Here is a 20858-nt window from a genome sequence, read left to right on the forward strand (position 1 = left end):
ATCGTGTGCATCGTCAAATGTGAAATGGTTTATACGTAATTGGTTGTACGGTGTGTAAATATGAGATATCTATAAGTATCTTAAGTAACATGCGTGCCATAAAAGTACACCTAACTATTATATTCAATGTTGTATATTCATTTATTCCAATTTTATTGCGATTAAATGTACTCGAATGTTGCAGCTTATAAAATTCTCTATGACATCGTAATAATAATAAAGCGAAAAGTTCCGGTTCCTCTTAGAAACTGCCTCTTTATAGTCAAGTATCAAATTACATAAAATATAAGTGAAAAATAAGTCGGCGATAAATTACTTTGAAGCGGTAACGTCCATTTCTTCTCTGGCACGATCGAACGGCTCAAATATTCGAGTATCGATTTTATTCCAGGAAATTGAATTACACGTAAAATGATTGATAGCGCGGGGAAGGGAAAGGGACGGGGCTCCGTGGAGTGTAGTTACGCGTATACGGGCTGGCTGAGGGCGCGAAGAGGGAAGGAGAGTATGTATGTATTGTCGCGAATGAGACAGAGGGGAAGAGAAGAAAGCGAAAAAGATAAACAGAGTCCTTTAAGTCCGTGCATGCGACGGGCAAAGAGCGCAGACAATGAGGGTCAAAGGCGCCACTTCTCTTGCCACGTTTTTAGCTGGGCGATCTTCATTCTTTGAGGACTTTGTTCCACTGCTGTGGACCCACGGGAAATTCTTTTCCCCGTCCGAAGAGGCCGATCAAACAGTCATGAGCGTTACTAACTTCGAGAAAGAAGCTTCCCTGACTGGCTCGTATCGTTGTTTTATCCTCTTACCGCGATATACCGATGAGCAAACACTTTGCATAACTGTTCATATTGGTCGAATGAATAGTTCGAGCTCTTCCCTTCGACCACCCTGTTTCGCGAAATAAAATGATTTTTTGCACACATGGATTCGATTAACCTTCTGACTTTTTGTGTATCGTACATAATTACTGGTACAGATGCCACATCATGATGGTCAGAAGGGACGTGACGCGTGGTATCGTACGAAGCAATGTGTTCGATGTTCGAAATACGTCGCGTTCAGCTATTGAATGCCTGATAATAAATTTGGAGTTCAATTGGATCGTTAGAAGAAGGATAATAGATTTATCGAGGAGCTTTGAACGCTTTGATGCTCTATTTGAAAACTCTGAATAACATAGTAGATTACATCTGGTAGAGAAAGCTGGATTCAGTGAAATTAGGTTTAGGCTTCTGTTAGGTATCAAAAAGACGAGTAAAGAAGAATAATTGTTTTATGCTGTTTCTAATTTGTTTCAAATTAAAAAGTATAAGATACTGAAACAAAATATTCGCTTCTATTGTTATTGAAATAAAAGAAGCATACCGTTATACTGATACTTAAATATTTTCTTCTTTGCCCGCTTGTTACGTATGAAATTTTATTATTTCTGATAAAATGTTCTCACTAATAAAATAACCCTATACATATATGAAATCACTAAAAGTGAACATTTCCTATTTTTCTCCTTACTACTTTGGGATATATAAGAATTTCACGTTTTTTTAATGTACTATTTAGCAGTTAGTCGCAACGGAACCCGTCACCGATCTTTTAGGTTAATCCGATACGAAGCGTTTAAACTACGAAACACCCAATCCACAGGCAAAAGCGTAGCAAAGCTTGTAAAAGAAATAATTCTCGTGAAACGACGACGATCGTTGTTCAAAGAACCTTACACCTAAGATCCGCAACGGTCGTGAAAAAATACCGTTTAATAATTAAACAGGAAAGGAAAAGTCGCCTTTCTATCCGAAGTCGGAAATACAGTCATTGAGTAATGGCAGGGCGCTTATAAACACATCCCGAACGAAGGCGCATGCGCGTGCGCGCGCTAAATTGTAATATCAATTTTAAAGATATTCGCCCAGATTTTTCTAAGAATTGTACATATACACATACACGTGTGATGCGTATAGATGTGTATAGATGTATATACCCGTGTACATTCGACAAGAAAAGGCAATACAAGAAACTATGACCGCGAGGCTGTTGAATGACGACTCGCGCGCTGCTCGCGGCATGCTCGAGCGAATCGAATTGCGCTCTCGGCACGGTTCTATCCCTCGGGCTTGTACAACGATCCCGTTAACGAACGACGCCATTAAGGGCGCATTAACATATAATTTTCCGCGAGAAATTATAGGCGACTCGGCTGAGTTGGCTCGCACGGTGTTTATTATACACATCCAAGAGCAACAGAGTGCCCTGGCTGTGCACTGTCGATCGAAAGCACCCAGGACTGTGTGGCAAGGTGAGAGAGAAGAGAGATTTTAACTGACGCGATGTGTTGGTGCATTCATGCGAATCCATATTGAGAGGCCAGAAACATGCATACATGTGTGTGGGATCGCGTGCGGCGGCAAGATCAAACGGAGATTCTCCTTCTCTTATACCCTCTCATCGTAATTCTCCCTCTTCTTCCCCCACCGCTACGCGCCGTCCTCTCTATCATTTTGTCTCTCTCTCTCTTTCTCTCTGTATCTTTCTTTCTCTCTCTCTTTCTCTTTAACGTACGTTCGTTTCTTCTCTCTCGCTTGTTCCGCCGCGCCGTATCGCTGCGTCTCACTCGCTTCGCCTTGTGCAAGTGGTACCGATGCGTTACTATATAGTTCCTCACTTTTGCTCGCAAATGGTCTTTTCGTAACCCGTCTCTCTCTTTCGCCGGCTCGGTAGACCGTTTCTCGCCGCTTTCCTTCTGTTTCTATTTTTTCTTCCCTCCTTTTTGCTTTTTTCTTTCCTCTTCTTCCCTCGCCTTGCCGATTCTTCGTCCTTTTTTCGGTTATCGTCGATGATTTTATTTCCATTAAACCGTTCGGATCGTCGGCAAACTGAAATTTGCAATTGTTTCTAATTTAAATAAATTAGAGTACCGTACAAAGTCGAATTTCGCGGGAAGATAAGAAAGTCGTGAAAGACGTTTTTATCGATGGGACGCGGCTTAATTATGATTATGACTTCGGCGTTCTGTTTTATTCGAATTATTAAATGAGAATGAAAAGATAAAAAGTAAGGGGGTTAAGAATGTTAAAGTTTTATCAATTTATCAATGATGTTAGAGAAGATTCCATTACGCGAAGAGGAAATAGAAAAATAGTTGTCGTTATGTATTGAACGTGGAACGTCACGACGAATCTGTGGTTAAAGCGGCTGGATAAGATAAATCAGTGCGTCGGCTTGTAATTTACCTGGAGGGAAGTAGTCGTTTGGCAACGACTTCAATCGAATTTCATTGAACACGAAGTTAAAGAGATCGTCTGGGTTAGACAACGGTTGACGATAAACGATTTTACTTATGCTTCTCCAACATGGTCTTTACGTGTTTAACTGAACATTTAATTTATTCAATTCTCCAACAAATATTTACGAATCATAAAATATTTCTTATATTCGTGTATTGATATATCTTATTTATATTTTTAATTCAATTAGTCTGATTTGATACATAAAAGATTTTTATTACCTTAACGTTCGATTAATTATATGATCATAGCATCGAATCAATAGTAGTACAACTCGATAACGATAGATGGCGTCTAATTACCGATTTATATTTTTAATATGGCGCTAATTTTGTTAATGAAACAATTATTACAGTAAAGATATAACAGACTTACGATATTAAAGAGTAATTCTGTCTTTATTTAAGATCGTTTAAAGGTCGAATTTGTTGCATTATATTTATTGTAACAATACAACATAGCCGGACATATGAATAATACCATCTTCTTATGCGTATAAACTTTCAAAATTCTATTGACAACAAGAACCACAAGTATTAAGAGACGAATGTCATATTCGTACATGACCAAATACTCGAAACATTTTATTTTATAACAAACTTACGAATTCACCATCAAATTTTAACGTAATTGCTAATATCGTACCAGTAATGGTATTTCAACAATAACACCAACTTCTCCGACTCCGAAGCACAACCTTATTTCGCTCAGGCCTTTTTCACAGATAGAAACCTAACAATTTAGATATGCTTTGGCCTCGTCATTACAGCTAACCACTTGTTTAAATTTATGAAAATTCTCGCGTTTCCGTGCGAGTTTTAAAGTATGGATAGGTATATATAACTCAGAATTTGCCCTTATACCTGGACCCTACCACTTTTTTGTCCTACGTCCACCATGGCCGGGCCGGCTAGGGGGACAAGGAGAAGGGAGAGACTTTGTAAGAGAAAGAGAAAGAGGGCGGCAGGCAGTTGTGGCCGTAAGGGAGGTGTGGCAGAGCAAGAAGAAAAGAAGACGAAGAAGAACGATGTAAGAGCGAGGAAGAAAGCCAAGGGAGAGAGATATGTAATGCTCGCTCTCCCTTGGCTCTACGGTCACTGTGTAGTTTCAGTCTTACCGTGTACGTTGTATGGGGCACAGGTCTTCCTCGGCATCCTTTGTCGTATTCACATTCAACCGAGCCGTTCCTTCAGCCCCTGTTTTTGTGCTCGTTTCGCTGATTCGGTACGAACGAAAAGATTTCACGGAATAAAATTTTGAGTCGGCGATCGAAGAGTACACGTCTATACAATCGCTCGGACTTTTCATCGATCTATAATCTAACTTGGCGTACTTAACCGTTTGTTTTGCTGCCATTTCTCGAAACTGTAAAACTTCATATAATCTTAATAGAGTTCTTAATTCTGTGTTATGCAAAGAACACAATTTGAAAGCAGTTTATCGTATGGATTATAAAAATATCGTATCCGAGGAGGATTATGGGAGTAATATGTACGTCTGTGTAAAAAGCGTTGTTCGCTTCGGATAAAGGTTTATTCGTTTAATGGCTCGTATACGTTGAAGAAAAATCGAAACAGTTAGTAATGTCAACGATGTTAACACAGGCACGATTTACGAGTCTGCTCCAAAACATAAACTCGATATTTTGCGAGAGCCATGCGTGGCACGTTTTATGGGTTTCATTCAGATGAAAATGTTTTGGAAACACAGGCACGATTCTTACGAACGATTCATCCAACGGAAGCTTTGTGATTTTTCACCGACCATACGCGGCTCAGTCTTCAATTTCTTATCGATGCTTGCGAATAGTGTTCAGTGCTGTGATTTACGTTACGTATGATAAAACTTAATCAACTTTCATAGAAATAAAGCAGATTTGGCTTAGCTCTTAGTTACACGGCAGTGGCATACTGTTTTCATGTATCGTCTTACTTACGCGGTAAAATATACAAGCATAAACAAAGCGAAGATAAGTGCGGAAACACATTAAAGCGAACTATCAAAAACACGAGTGCTTCGAGATTCGAATGTTTTTGTCTGGACGATTCCGTTCTTAAGACTTCCTATGCACAGTGTAATCATTTGAAAACTAGTTCCTGTCCGATTGCTCGAAGCGGGTGTGTGAAACTGACTTTTCTCCGTCATCCTGTCAGATGTCGTTCGCGATAAAAACGAACTTTCGAATCCGAAATTGTGCGTGACAAATTTCAGTATGATTTTTCCATGGGCACTTTATTAAGATATTGGATGCAACGTACAATTATGGGCAGTTTCATTTTGGCACGGGTGATGTTTACGCGTAACACGTGAACTGTTCGAGTGACACAAACAAGTGGTTGTTTCGGATGCATACTAATTAAAATGTATAAGATACATTTCACAGAAAGTGAATACGAAAAGGATCCGTTGAAGAAAATATATCGATGTATCGTTCCGAAAACAAGGTATTATTATTTAAAATAGCTTTATAATGTTAGCAATAAAATGGCGCCAAACGACCCGCTATAAACGCGCGCACTCCATTTGTACTTTGTTTACTAAGGTCCAGTTATTCAACTGATTTTATTATACTATTCAGAGACAAAGATAAAAAATGTACACCTGAATAAAAAAAGCTACATTTTTTAATTTTTCATATTAAATTTACTCTAAAATTTAATCCTGCCTTATTTTCTAAATATGCAACCGCAAGTTTTCTCTTTCTCACAATGTATTCCTACTAAATATTAATTTCGCGAGTATTTGTGTAATCTCAACTATTAAAAAGACATTGATATAACCATTTTCATTGTTCTACTCCAAAACAGGAAATCACTTCCAAATTTTAAATAATGTACAATTTCATATACAATCCGTTTGATACAAAGAATTCCTCATTCACAACGGGGCATTTTAAGGTTAGAAAAAGGATGTTTCGTTTTGTCTTCGATTAAAACTAAAAAATTTGCCGACTCGAAATAATCTGTCTGGTCGGAATAATCTAAAGCACATACTTAATTGTGAGGAGAGGGAGAGGGGAGGTGAATGAAGGTCAATCGGAATTGAGAAGAGAAAGGCGGGGCGACGAGGAATCTTGACACGTCAGTGAACATTCTCCTAAGTCGATGGTCGAGGGTCGGCGGTCGACGGTCGCAGCGGTCGTGACGGTCGACGACCGACGGTCGGTGTAGCTGCCGGCCGAGCGGTCCCTTAGAAGTTTCTTTGAAAGATTCGCAGCTCGCGAGGCATAATACCACTACATAAAGTCATCTGGCGATAACGGTGACACGCCTTTGACCGTTTCCGCTCGGTCTTTCACCAACAAATCCTTGTCGGTACTTCAAAAGACTTTAGAAGCCGTGTTTATGGCCTGATCGGGATCATTTCCGTTTCAACATTGATAACATTGCTTTCATTATTTAATTGATAATCCATAATCGTATACATACTCGATACTAAGATATACAATGCCTAACACTTCTGGAAAGTCATATATACATTGGACAGTATCATATGTCCTACGATCTGCTCTTGAAACGTTGACTGATTGGGATCATTGCCGTCCCAATATTGATAACAGTGCTTTCATTATTTAATTGTCAATCCATAATTGGACTAGATACTCAGTAATAAGACATACACAGTGCCTAACACTTCTGAGAAGTCATATACACGTTGGACATTACAATGTGTCGTATCTACGATCTGCTCTTGAAACTTTGCATGATTTAAGGTTAGGTTGCATGAATGATTTTTTTCTAATCTTAGTCTTAAAGGGAGTCAATGTGCGTCGGTATGAGATAGGAATTGAAATTAATGCACCTTTCCGAGTTATTGTCGAGACATGCCTCTAGATTCTGTTGATAAAGAGATCCCGCTTCTTTACTGGATGTTGATTACTGAGCAACCCTGACGTACCGATCCTATTGACATTCGATGTCTGGGGCATGAATTTCATAGATTGATAGATGGGAAAGCTTACTTGGAAATGAAATTATATACTCATATTGAATTTATTTTATGTGAATCTTTATTTTACATGAATTTTTATTTCTACTCGTTTTATGAAAGTCTCGCGGTAATTTGAGTCATTTAAATAGCGAAAGTGGTTTAGTTTAAAGAAACGAAAGCAAAATGTCACCCGCCAAAAAACTTGCAAATAAGCATAAAACTCGCGAATCTCTTTGCGTGTTTTCTGAACATGATTGATTCTTAATCTTGTTCGAGACACGTTACATGATTTCTGAAACGCGTTAGTGCTTCTAACGGACGTTTTATTTAGTCGTAATGACGAGCTCCCAAATTAATTTCTGGTTTCCCTTAGCTCGTGGAGGCAAAAAGCTAACGAATCAACGTGAGGGTCTAGAGTGGCAACGTAGGCACTCCGCTCAACGTACTCTACCTCACTTGTTATCTATAACAAAAATTTTGCTAATGATTTTTGAAAGTAAAAATTACAAGCTGCATTTCACGTTCCTTTGTCTTTTTTTCACTTTTGATCACAATTCTTCGGTATTAAGTGCTATCCATAGAACTAACTGGATTTTTATTGTCAATTGTAATTAGTGTTATAGATATTAGAAATTAAAAGTCAAAATTTTTGAATTACACAATCCTTTGGTCAGCTTAATTTAATAAATTAATCTTTTAGTAATTTTGCCAATATAAGCATTAATTATATTACATTTTAATTTTAATTGTACATATTTTGTACTCTAATAATACTAGTATGATGGAAAAAAAGAAAAAGTAGAACATAATTCGTAGAGCATCAGATATCATCGTACATTTTCTCACAGTCGAGTAAAATATATCAACCTTTCCCGATACGTTTTTAATTCATTCTATTTTTCGAATTCTCTCTTTTCCGAAATGTTTTCATAAAATTTCATCGGAATGGTGGGAGAAATCTGTTCGCGGCCGTGTTAACGAAAGTTTTGTAACTGCTGCATGGAAAGAACGAAGGTCGACCGGAGGAAGGACGAACGAAAATGTCGAGAAAGATAAAAAATTCGAATTATACTCTGTAAAGCCATGTGGAAATTTAAATGGTGGTCGTAAGAAAAGCATAGAGTCGTCTGAGACAGAGTTCCTCGGTTGAGCGCGTAAAAGAGATTTTTACCCGAGGTCGAAGCACATAGCTAGAGAAACCCGAAGGTGGAAGAAGGAGGAAGAAGGTGACGCATGAGGAGGATGACTGGGTGGGTTGGTAGAAAACTTACAGGTACCGAGAAGGAACGAGAGAGAGCCTGAAAGGGTTAGCTGAATGGGCGCCGTGTGTGCTTTTCTCGTTTGAGGAGCTTCGGATTGCCCAGTGCCGTACTCAGATTTCTTTGCGCTTCTGCTTTTCCAACCAATCATTTCAATTTGCCGGTATCTTATTAAACTCTGCTAATATCTTTCAAAAGCCTGTCCCTTTTAAACGCGGCAGATCTTTTTTCTCGAGAAATGATCGAATGCATGAAATACTACATCTTTAGTATTGCGTTGGTACCAACGTTACCGACGGAGCGACGAAAAGTTGCGGAAGGCATCGCAAGGTACCAAGGAGGACCAGAGAAAATTCGTGGAATTTCGGTGCACGAACCTTGCAACGAAATCAAAGGTGACGGGACGGCAGGCAAGAAAAAGAAGCGTGGCTGAGGAGGAAAATGAAACAAAGAAAGAAGAGAAACGAGGAAAGAAGAGACGAGAAATGTCGCTCATCGTCTCTTCTCCCTTTCCCCCTCTCCATTCGTTCTTTCCTTCCTGCTGTACTCTGTTTTTCGGATAATTCCAAGTAGCGAGCCGCGCGATTGCCGACATAGCAATCTAAGATGTGAAAAAGAAGAGAAGTAAGAGAAGGGCAGAGAAGAGAGACGGATAAAAAGAAAGAGACGATGAAGAAACGGTGGAGAGGCAGAAAGAAACCGAGAGTGAGTAAGTAAGTAAAGTAAGAGGGTAAAATAAAAGAGGAATCGGAGAGTCCTTTGGACGCGTATAGGGGGGAAGGGTCAAATAAGGTGGACCGCTGTCGGAGTCGAAGCGGGAGGCCGCTCAAAGTGGACAGAAAGAACGAAAGAGAAGACAAAAGAGAAAAGAAAACGGAAGAGTGAACGAGCAAACGTGTACCGGACAAGGATGAAGAGGTTAGGAAGAAAGAAAGAGGCACGAACGGGACGGCCGCAGGTAAAGGCAGAGGGAAGACGAGGAAAGCGATGAAGGAGAGAAAAAGGCAAAAAGGGAGACGGAAGACACAGACCTCGCCGGCTGGTGGCTGGCGGCTGGCGGCACCGCTTGATGTACGTCGGGTCCGTAATTACAGGTTTTCGGAACGCCTCGCTCGGCGAGCCACGCTCTTTGAAAGCTAGGGCCCTTCCCTCGCCTCGTCATCTAACCGGTGACTTCGAAATACTTGTCATTTCTTCGATCTCTTTTTCGCCGCGAGAGATAAATATTACCGTCTTTAAAAAATATTAACGCATTCCAAAGAATGTTATGGGATATTATTTATTTCTCTTTTATTTTTGATTCGCTTTTACGATTCATATTTAATAATATGTTCAATGTATATATCCAATGAGAATTTTGCAATGCTTTTTAAATTGCGTTCAGTAGCAAATTGTCATTTGACATAATTTTGAAGCATAAAATTTAAGTGTAAAGATGATGAGGTATAATGATTGGTTACTTTACCTGCAGTGGAAGAAGGATAATTTTGACCACCCGGTATATAAAAGTTGGATAAAAGTTTGAAGCGTATACGCGCCACGGTAAACTGCGTAAAAAGACTGTGCAATGCAATGTATTCGAATTCGATATGCGCGTGTTTAATTTTGATCACCGATAGCTTGAAAAATTGATAATTAATAGTAATATGGAAACTCGCTGGACTTTATTTATCATCGTATTTTGTAGATTCAACTACAATTTTTTGTAAACAGAATCAGCTGTTATTTGCAATTGCAATTTATACGATATATCTTGATAGTATAATGTAATATCAGTATTAATAACAGAATAATCACTGTAAAATAACATATATATTGTATTAGAACATGTAACTAACATAATAAATAAATTTTATTTTATTCAGAGAAATGATACTCACGATTTATATGAAAGTTGCGTAAAAGAAGAAGTATGAAGCGTGTGGAATGAGATCATTGAAATACCGTTGCAAAAATCACGGTATTGTGGGTTTCAATATTTCAGCATTCTCAAGAAAACCGAGAAATATTTTCGGACGAATAAGATGCAATGCGAGTGGGAAACAGGATTTAAATTCCATACGGTTGATACATCTTTGTACGCTCGAAAAAATTTCAATATCTTCGGAATACTTTCTTCTATAGATCCATAGCGTTTTGTTCGTCGATATCAAACCGTTTGGTATGCGGGGTAACACCGATCCTAGCATTTACCGACCAAGCGAAAAGAGTATATAGCGTGTCATTCGGAGATGAATCTTGTTCCTATCGTGTCCAGATGGCTTTTGTACATTCTCCGGGTCGACGACTTTCACCTATAGGGAATTCGATTCAACTATACATATACAATAAACATGCAAATTTTAATTAAACATATTTATGTAATAAATTTGTTCCAAACAATTATTGCTACTTTCAAAAAATAAGAATTATCTTAAAGTAAATTTTTATTAAAAAGTTGTATTTTCAAAAAAAAGTATAAACAAAAAATATACATATTTTATAATTATATGTAAGTACTTTGGATATTTCAGTTGTACAATTGAAACAATGATATATAATTAAACATTAGTATGATTTTGATAAATAAAAGATAATGAAAGAGAAGAAAAGTGAATACTTCAAGTGCTAAAATCCTCATATCTATTCAAACATTGAAACAATAGTCTCGATACCCGAAAGGTATTGAAAAGCCGAAGGGAGAAAGATTTAGCCTCTATTTGAAATTAAAGTTCAGCGAACCTTTTCACCGCGCCTAAAAATCTTCGACGTTATAGGCAACAGCCCTAATAGTTCTTCATGCACGCGACGCATTTCTTTCGACATATAATTATATCTCACGGTGCTGCGCTTCGAATAATTATAACGACGGACATCATTAAGCAAGTAGAAAATGAAGAAGATATTAGGGAAGTATATATAAGGCATAGGCTGGAATGATTATTCTCACACTTTGGTCATTATTAAAATTGAAGATTTTAATGAAGTATCCTACATTGAATGGTGAATCACCCTTGAATTTATATTTCAAATGTTCGTGTAGTGATTAACGAAGAAGTACTTCTCTTTAAAAGATCGGAAAAGTTCCAAGTTCACCTTACCAGAGTTTGTCACATTGACAATGATGAAGTCTCACTTTAAATTTATCATTTTTAAAGTTGTACGATTATATCTTTAACGAGAAAATTGAGTTTTCAAGGGCTTTTCTATGTTTTTACTTTGATTATAAAACAAAATTATTCTTTCCTCTTTTTAACAATTTAATTCACTTTTACTTCACTATAATTGTTTTATTACAATTTTATGAATATGTCACAAAGTAGAAGATATGTGAAAAACATCGTTAATCATTGAAGTTAAAAATTACTAGTTTCGTAGAAATCTGATTTGTCGATAATTGTATGTGTACATAAGTATTAGCCCTAAATCGATATTCTTTTGAAAATACGGTCACACGTGATTTTGAAAAGATCTAATAGGAATTTTAATTAAAAAATCAGTCAATCAGTATTTTTATTGATTGATTATCTTTTTAATATCCGTAATATTTTGAAAGTAGAAAATTGTTTTATTTTGTATAAAGTATATTTTAAATATCTAAATAGAATTAAAAGCAATTTACTTCATAGTTTTATTAAAAATTGAAATGATTTATATCACATCAACTTAGTACTATCTATCTACTAGTCACATCTACTACTATAAAATAAAAAAACAAAAGGTCGTTAATAAAGTAACGGTTTTTTAGTCGACCCTGTGGTTGCTGTTACAGGTGGTTGAAAGAAATATCCTATCTTTCTTTTTTGTGCAGTGTTGAGTTAACTTATTGTGTTTTAGACATTGCTTTTATTTATTTGATAATGCAATTTTTTTGTAACATTTTTGGGCTGTTATTATAAATTAATTTAGCAAGGTGCTGGATTTTTCTAGTATAAACTAATATAAACACTAAATTAGTTCTCAATAAGTAACATATAAAAATCAACGGTACTTGTAATTTATATTATGATTTTTTATTTCTTTTATATTTACAAAATTATTAATTATTAATTACATAATTGGAAATGTTCTATAGAACAATAATGAGATAAATATGCATTACAACATACTATCTCTAGTTATTTTAATTTCTATTTCTTTCTTTTTTTTTCTTTTTTTAATTTTTGTAAAGCCAACGTATGATATTTAAATGTGCAGTGTGAGTTTATAAATAAGCAAATATTTTTTACAAACTTTTATGATCTAATATAAGAGGCAATATAATATATAATATAATATAAGAAATAACATACTATTTGGAAAGCATAAAAGTTTGATATATTATTTCTGCATATAACAATTAATCATAGTTACTTGTTGAAGGAAATAATAGTTCAAAAATGTACACATTTATATCTGCTTAAAAGAATATAAGTTTTCGAGCTAGAACTAATATCATTTTCTAATATTAGTATTACCTATCTAGTAGGATTACTTATATTTTTGTTCAGAATAGAAATATCAGAACCGTGCGGTTTCCAATCTGACAAGATCAGACATTGTATCCCTACTCCACCCTTCCTGACTGTGGCGTCAGTCCTGGTCAGGACGCAGCCTTAGCTCAGTTTGCCTAGAGACGCGTCAACAGTGGTATCGCATGTTCATTCTGTTCTATAACAAAAGGAGTTAGAAGGCACTTGTGTCTAGGTCAATATAATTCTACAGATCATAATAGATTTTATAAGGCTATAGGGTTTCCAAGGTCAATTCCAAAAAAGTGTGAGCAAAATGGTATGTACATTTCTTTTCATCCCTTAACGCAGGTAAATGTGCACTGAAGTGAGATGATTCATTATGACAGCTTTTCATTTCATATTTTCCCATTTACCCAGGTAGAGATCAAGATCCTATCGTTGCGTGTAGAGTTTTTGTGTATCATAGATTTATTTACGTGCACTATGTGTATTCCTATATTATATATTTCATACTTTTGATTAGCTAAATGTATAATGTATTCTCATTTAAGTTTTAGTCAATTGATATAGAAAATTATGATAAACATTTATTCATATTTCACAACTTTGAGAACTAAAAAGAGAGAAGTTGTGCATGATTTAGATATAAATATAAAAGTTCAGAGTTATTAAGTTGGAATTGCTACTTTTATAAATATCATAAAGTTTTATATATGAGTGTTTAAAAGAGATAATTTTATGTACTATTTATTATACCATTGTAGTTATTAGCTTAAATTTTTAAAAATTATCAGTTTTAATAATTTGAATTATTAGTTAGTAATATCTTTCTTGCTCTTCATATAAATACAAGCATAATATAGATGTGGTTGTAATGGGAGACTTATGAAATCATATTTCTATAGCTCATCATAACAAAAGCCAGAACCTTAGGAATATAATAGTCTTTTCTTTGTATAGGATACCTTATTCTATAGAGCTATTAATATCTATCCACCCTGTCAAAATAAAATTCTGCTCTAATGTGAGTTTTATTTTGAAAAGTGAGTTGGATTTGGGGTTGACTATAGTGTTCAATGGATTGCGTTATAATTTTTGTCGATCAATACCACACAAATGTTCTGCGCGGACCAATAGGGATGTATAGAGAGGTATCTCTCAATGCGCAGACTGCCAAGAGCTACCCTACGGTTTTTCTGTCAGGCACCGCCCTTAGAGTTCTTCTGGATAGGAAAACCATCCTTAGGTGCTTAATTGGTATATGACTCACCACAGGGCTTGATCGATCCATCCAGCATCCCTAGCTCGGAGCTTTTGTTCAAGTATTCTGAATCCAGAATATACTTTCCTCAATGTATATTACTATACATCCAAATGTACAATATTTTATGTAAACCAAAATCTGATATAGCAGACAAAATACAGAAATTTATACTAATTATACTAATATAAAATAGATATATTGAAACACTTGTTGAATCAATAATTTCTAAATAACTTCTTTCTCATGAGATACAAATATATTTGAAAATGTTAGTTTTATAAAACATTTTTATAAACATGTTTACATGTTAACAAACATATGTCTAAAATTATTATTTGTTGAGAAAAATATAAAAGATTATTATTTTTGTTCTAGGTTTGGTTTAACCATGTCTACTAAGAGGCGTCGTGGGCCTAAATTAAATATAGAGCGTAAAATAATACATGAAGGCCATAATAGATAGGATGAGTGGATCTCGACAGAACGAAGCACGTTGCTTCAATGAAAACTCTCCACGGCCACCAGTGCCTGGTAAGATGTTATACATATTATTTGTCAATTGTTAAATCTGAAGTTTCATATTGTACCAATAAAATAAACAGAAATTATCAAAAGTTAATACAAATATTTTATATTGTTTTGTTGTACCTGACATTTCAAAAATATTATGTGATATTTTATAAGTTATTAATTTCTTATGTACATTTTAGGAGAGGAAACAGGAAACTACATCAGCAGGGTCCGTCCACAGAGTCCAACTCTGACCCCTAGGCGTTCTTCTCTTACAACACCAATAGCTGCAGGTTGCGATGCTTCGGCACCTTTGGGATTTGAACCGGAAGGTTGCTGTAGTACGACAACTATGGAAAGTGATTCGCCACCTGCTTGCTTGCGGTGGGCCAGGAACCTGCATTCTTTGCTGCAGGATCCAGTGGGCTTGGAATTGTTCAGAAAATATCTGGATCAAGAAGGCAGACCTCATGCAAATCCTCTTAATTTCTGGTTCGCCTGTGAGGGCCTCAAGGAACAAGATGATCCTGAAAGGATAAATCAATTGGTTAAACTTATCTACAGAAAGTTCTTCCTCAAGTCGCAGTTAGCTATACCTGAAGATGTACGAAAGGAGGCTAATCGTCGGGTTAAAGAAGGGCGGGTGGACGAAAAAGTATTTGATGCTGTACAGTTGGAAGTTGAGCGTCTCATTAATGAGACTACATATCCAAACTTTCTTCGATCCGATATGTATCTTCAATACGTTCAATCCTGCCAAAACCCGGATTCTGGTGGATGTCCTAGTTCAGGATCCAGTCGAGAGATGTCTGTTTCTTGTGGGCCAAGTTTATTGCCCACTGTCCACGAAGACAGTGAATTTGTTAGTTCCATACATAGCTCACATTCAGCTAGTGAAACGCCTGGGGAATTGAGGGGTGAGCTGAGATTGACCAAAGATATGCTTATGGCTACTCAACAAACTAGGGCGATGGATCTTCGGCCGAAGCCAGAAGCGTATGCTGGGTAATTTATATGACTAAAATTTGTTTATTTAGAACATTTATTAATTAATAGTATGCTTAAAGTTAGATTTGCATTAAACGCTTTATTTAGCTGTTTTTTTCTTGAGCTTGTTTGTGTGGATTTCTGTGATGTTTTGTAATGTATAATATTTTATATACACAGCATTTCTGAAGTATAAAAAGTAACTAAAAATATCACATATTATAAAAAAGCATAGTGTACTATATGAACATTATAATTCTTTTCTTATTATATATATTAAAATTTGTGATATTTTTGCCAAAACAATTTTCAATCTGTTGTTTGTTTTTTTTATTTTGGTTTGATGTTTGCGTGGCGCTCATAGCATTTATTTACAACATGGGACTAGTCCATATCATATGCTCGCACTCAGACTGCACGCTCAATATTCCTCATACAACCCAGTATCCAGACAGGATTCAGAACTTCAAAGCTTGAGCAGTGATGCACGAACTGAATCAGACAATATGTCTCTCACCGATTCATCAGTGTACGTTTTTTTTTGTTTTATCTAATATATGTATCTAAATCTAATTATCTAAATCTATTTATTATAAAAATTATAATTTTTCGTGTAAATAAATTCCGTAAATATTTCAAGATTTCAACAAATAATGCTCGATCCTACTTAATGATCTTTTTGTGTATGAATTTTTGTTATTTTATTTTAAGATGATAATTCAATGCGTTGATATTGAGTTTTACAATATTTCTATACAATACAGGAATAAAAATAACATTGCTTGAATTGTTACCTTTTCTCCTTAGAATGAAAACGAATATGAAAACATACTTATACCTCATCACTTTTTAATAATTATCAAAGTTTGTTATTACTTTAACATTTTTCCTTTGCAGTGATGGAGCGTCAATGAGTAAACAACGAAGTAAAAAGCAGTATATAAGACAATCTAGAGCTATTAAAGATTCAGCTAGTTTAAATCGTGATCCGCTGGCTCATCATACTATCATCCCTCGTACACAGCGAGTACCACGTGATCTAATGCGTCCTCTGAAACCAGAAAAATTTGCTCAAGTGCTTATTGAAAAGTTGGAGAACGTTAAACGTGAACGAGAATCTCAGGAAAAATTTGATAGGCATTTGCAGGAGAGCGATACTATTAATAAGGATGCATCATTGGAGATGTCAAGTGGAGCACCGAAAGCACTAGCTGATGCATTGAGAGAAAAGTTAATGATAGAAGAGGATAATGATCAAGCGATTTTGGACCAACACGTCTCACGAGTTTGGTCGGATCTAACGCCTTCTCGATCTCCTGGACTCTCATCCCCAAGACTGCATTCGCCTGAAAGAAGACGTTCTACGCACAATTATCCACGGCCGTACAAACAGAGAAAAGAAAAGGACGTGTTCTCTACGTTTTCAGCAGATAGTGGTAATATTCACGATTTTCAAGAAGGCAGCGATCTTGTCGGAGCTGGCTCCATGAGTTCACTAGGATCTCACTTGCCTAAATCTAAATCCGTGCCATCAGATTACGCCGATTCCCTCCATAAACAAGACCTATATCTTCAAGGTATATTTTAGAATGGATATAAAAATACCGTTAATAATATACTAATTCAAAATGTACAAATTTATGTATATATATTTGTTATACAATATTATATTACTACTACATATTTTTATAGGTCATGATCAAAGATTCCGAAGGTCAGACATGACTAGAAGATCAGCTACAAAGAAGTCTATGACGGAATTAACTGACAGTGGTGTTAGTGTTGTAAGTGACGTGCCACCATCTACAATTAGCAAAGATATTCGTCTTTTATCGTGGCTTAAAGAAACTGACAAGAAAGCGGATATCAAACATAGCCGCCATGGGAAGAAGTATGGTTCTCGCAGTGGCTCTTTGGAAAGGACAAACAGGGAAACATGGGGTGTTCCTGCTCAGCCTTTTGTTGCAGATCCAGGAATGCCACCTTTACCACAACCTCATACAGTAAGTACTTTCATCTAATTCTGTGTTACTTGCTTTTGATGATTACTTACATATAAATCAATATATAATACAACAATATCTTAAATACTTTAAATTAATAGTGTTTATCGAAACTCTAGATGTGTATTCTTTTTTTATACAGGCAACCCAGCTAGAAGAAGCAAGAAGAAGATTAATAGAGGAAGATAGAGCACGCTCGAGTTGTAAACAACGTCATTCTAATATTTCTAAACAATCGTCGTACGAGCCTACAATGCAAAGTCAATCTTATGTCCAATCAAACCAATCAACGTTAAAGAAGACGAAGCAAGATATTGGAGATTTTACCACCGTTGTGTTCAGTTTCTGTGACGAACAGTTTCCTTATAGGACTAAAATTCCTGGTCATAATGTCACTTTAAAACAATTTAAAGAATACCTTCCTAAGAAAGGCAGCTATCGGTAAGTAAAGTAACACTATTTATAAAATTTCTGAGATATTTTACATCTTTGAGCATGATGATATCTTCTTTCTTTTTTCTTCTAGATATTTCTTTAAAACCGAGTGTGAGGACTTGGATACGAAGGTTATTCAAGAAGAAATAACTGACGATTCTGAAGTCCTACCGTTATGGGAGGGTAAAGTTATGGCGCAAGTCAAGGCGCTCGAGTGATAGACTGAAACAAGGATTATTCTGAATAAAAGAACGTGCTAACTTCGAACAAGTGCCGCAACTAATTTTATTTAAGAGGACCAGCATTCTATAAGAAGAAAACCACAATAAGGCGATATTCGGTGTTAGTTTATTGGAGTTGCTAAAGCGGTTTCTTCCGCTTAAGTTAACCGAGCAAGTGCTTTTAATCGATAAAACAAAAAACCTGTTAAACCAGCAAAACCGTTATATGTTTATTAAGTAAAAGAAAAAAAAGAAAAACAAAACGTCTTTAGATAAATATACATAAATTTTATTGAACATTTATCCTTAATTATAGTATTTCTTACAGGATTTGCATTTTTTTCGGTACTTCATTTTTAATTTTAACAAAAATCATTTCTCTAACGTTCAGCAATATTTTATATATACTTGTTTCTTTCTTCCCGTTGTGTACTTGACAACGGAAGCTATACACATGATGTCGTCCGATTGTAAATAATTTCGGTTCGTCCGATGTAAGATTTTGATAAATAGGCGTTTCCTTTTATAGAAAAGGTTTTGCTGAAAATAATCAAAAAGAAATCAACTAAAAGAAAAAGTAAGTGATTGCAGTTTGACCACGTCTAATGAAATTGGACGAATTGCAATAAAAAAAAATTACGATTACATGAAATTTTCACGAAGGCAACATTCTCATTTCAAGTAACAGAGGTTTCAGAGAAACGGATTACTCTATCGTGATTGCAATTTGGTTATCTCCAATCGTTTTGGACAAGCTGCAGTAACATCAGAAACACCCTGTATATTGATTGAATAATTTCTTCCTCTTAAAGACTTCCCATAGTTTTCCGAACGACTGTACAAAGGCCCGCGTAGTTTCGCCTTAGTAAGGTCTGTATAGACCCTAGATTTACATAGGAAAGAACATTATTACAAATTAGTTTTTAAGGAGATATATTACGTGCATTATAAATACACACGCTCTGTTTAATATACGTAATATATCGCGCATTCGAAGATACCGCGAAAAAAAAATATTAAAGATACAGATCATGTTTTGTCGTACCACCATTATCACCCATTTGACATTGTAAAATAAGCTCCTGCATAAACGTAACACGCATACTGGGAAATAGACGCGCAACACGCAATTGGCATCGGGGAAACAAAATACTTTGGTGGAAAAGGATTAATTAGTATCTAGACCGTAACGATGTTTTATCAGGTGCGAAAAATTGTGCCTTTTTAGTGCAGTAAGGACGAAGTAAGCCTAAGGAAAAAAAAGGTTAAGAGATACTTATTAAATTGGAGACCAGCGGGTCTAATATCGAGAGGATAAATTTGATACATCGAGCGTTTTGTATATATTTTTTTTCAAACTTCATCGTAGTCTTTGCAAGCTTAATCATTAGTAATCGTTATAACGCTAAAGAATATTATCAGCATCGTTACTTTCTGAACGTTTGCTTTTCAACATCGAACGTACATATTTCGTCGATAAATACGTATTTACTTTACGTATTAATCACTCTTACTTTTTTGTTTTTGTTTCTCTCTATCTGCCTTTAAATGATTCTGTTAGAAAATGAATTAGAACAAATACAAAAAAAAGAGGAAAAACCAGAGAGAGAAAAAATAAAAAAATCGAACGTGTGATTAAATCTTCTCGAATGGCCTTCGCATACTGGTTCGATTTCTTAATAGTCGTAGGCGCTCGCTTCCTAAAACAACTGATTTTAAAATTTTTGACAAAACGAAGACGCAAAGAAAGAAAGAACAAAAATGTAGTATCTACTTTGAAAATAAAAATCGATGACGCCGAGACTGGAGGCGATGCACCGTGGCTGATAACAATTTATTGTATGTAATTGATTATCTTTAATTAATACTACGAATGATAAAGTGTTCCTGTACCTAATTAATTAATAATGATTATTATTGTATATCAAAAGTATTGAGAATAATAATGCCATTTTCACTGGATTATATGAGATCTATCGCATTCTATTATTTTAGAGATTTCCTTATCTGTATCAGGGAATTTTGTATCAAGTCGTGAAATTTAATTACAGATAGTAAGTAAGTTATTAACAGGGGTTTCATGTATCTGTTTAAAGAAAAGAAAAGAACAAAAGCATAGATTATATGAAAAGTAATAATTGACCAGATCTTATCCCCTTATTTTGCCTTTTTTGTTATATTATTTTTAGCAATATGTAATCCATTTGTGGTCACAGGTTGGCTGATATTTTTAATCCATTTCTCTACATTTTTTATATATTTTTAATACAATTATTCAAACGTGTAAATATTTCTCTATTTTCACAAAGAAAATAAGAAAGATGGATTAAATTAATGGATTAGTTTAGCATTTCTTTAGTATATATTTATGAACTTTTACCTTATTTATATTTAGAATTCAATTTTTTAATCAATAAGTATTATTTATTTTTAAGACAAAAATCACGGTACACGATGTTAAAAAACCTTCAATCCAAAATAAAACCACCTATTTTTTAAGCAGGATTAAGTGCTTTACTGATTTTAATAATA

At 35.4% G+C, this 20858-nt stretch overlaps 1 protein-coding gene across 2 annotated transcripts in view; it reads left to right on the top strand.

Annotated features, from left to right (window-relative positions):
- Axn (protein axin) overlaps positions 1-20298 on the top strand; it is a 30347-nt gene extending 10049 nt beyond the window's left edge. Inside the window, exons 2-8 of one of the 2 annotated variants that reach the window (XM_033334077.2) lie at positions 14546-14701; positions 14881-15685; positions 16032-16196; positions 16565-17244; positions 17360-17670; positions 17813-18111; positions 18197-20298. In XM_033334077.2, coding sequence (XP_033189968.1) covers positions 14614-14701; positions 14881-15685; positions 16032-16196; positions 16565-17244; positions 17360-17670; positions 17813-18111; positions 18197-18323 — 2475 coding nt within the window. In that variant the 5' untranslated portion in view covers positions 14546-14613 and the 3' untranslated portion in view covers positions 18324-20298. The remainder of the gene's footprint in view (positions 1-14545; positions 14702-14880; positions 15686-16031; positions 16197-16564; positions 17245-17359; positions 17671-17812; positions 18112-18196) is intronic. The other variant, XM_033334082.2, reaches the window with a different exon arrangement.
- The last annotated feature ends 560 nt before the right edge of the window (positions 20299-20858 follow it).

Source organism: Bombus vancouverensis, chromosome 4, assembly GCF_051014615.1.
Source record: "Bombus vancouverensis nearcticus chromosome 4, iyBomVanc1_principal, whole genome shotgun sequence".
Classification (NCBI taxonomy): domain Eukaryota; kingdom Metazoa; phylum Arthropoda; class Insecta; order Hymenoptera; family Apidae; genus Bombus; species Bombus vancouverensis.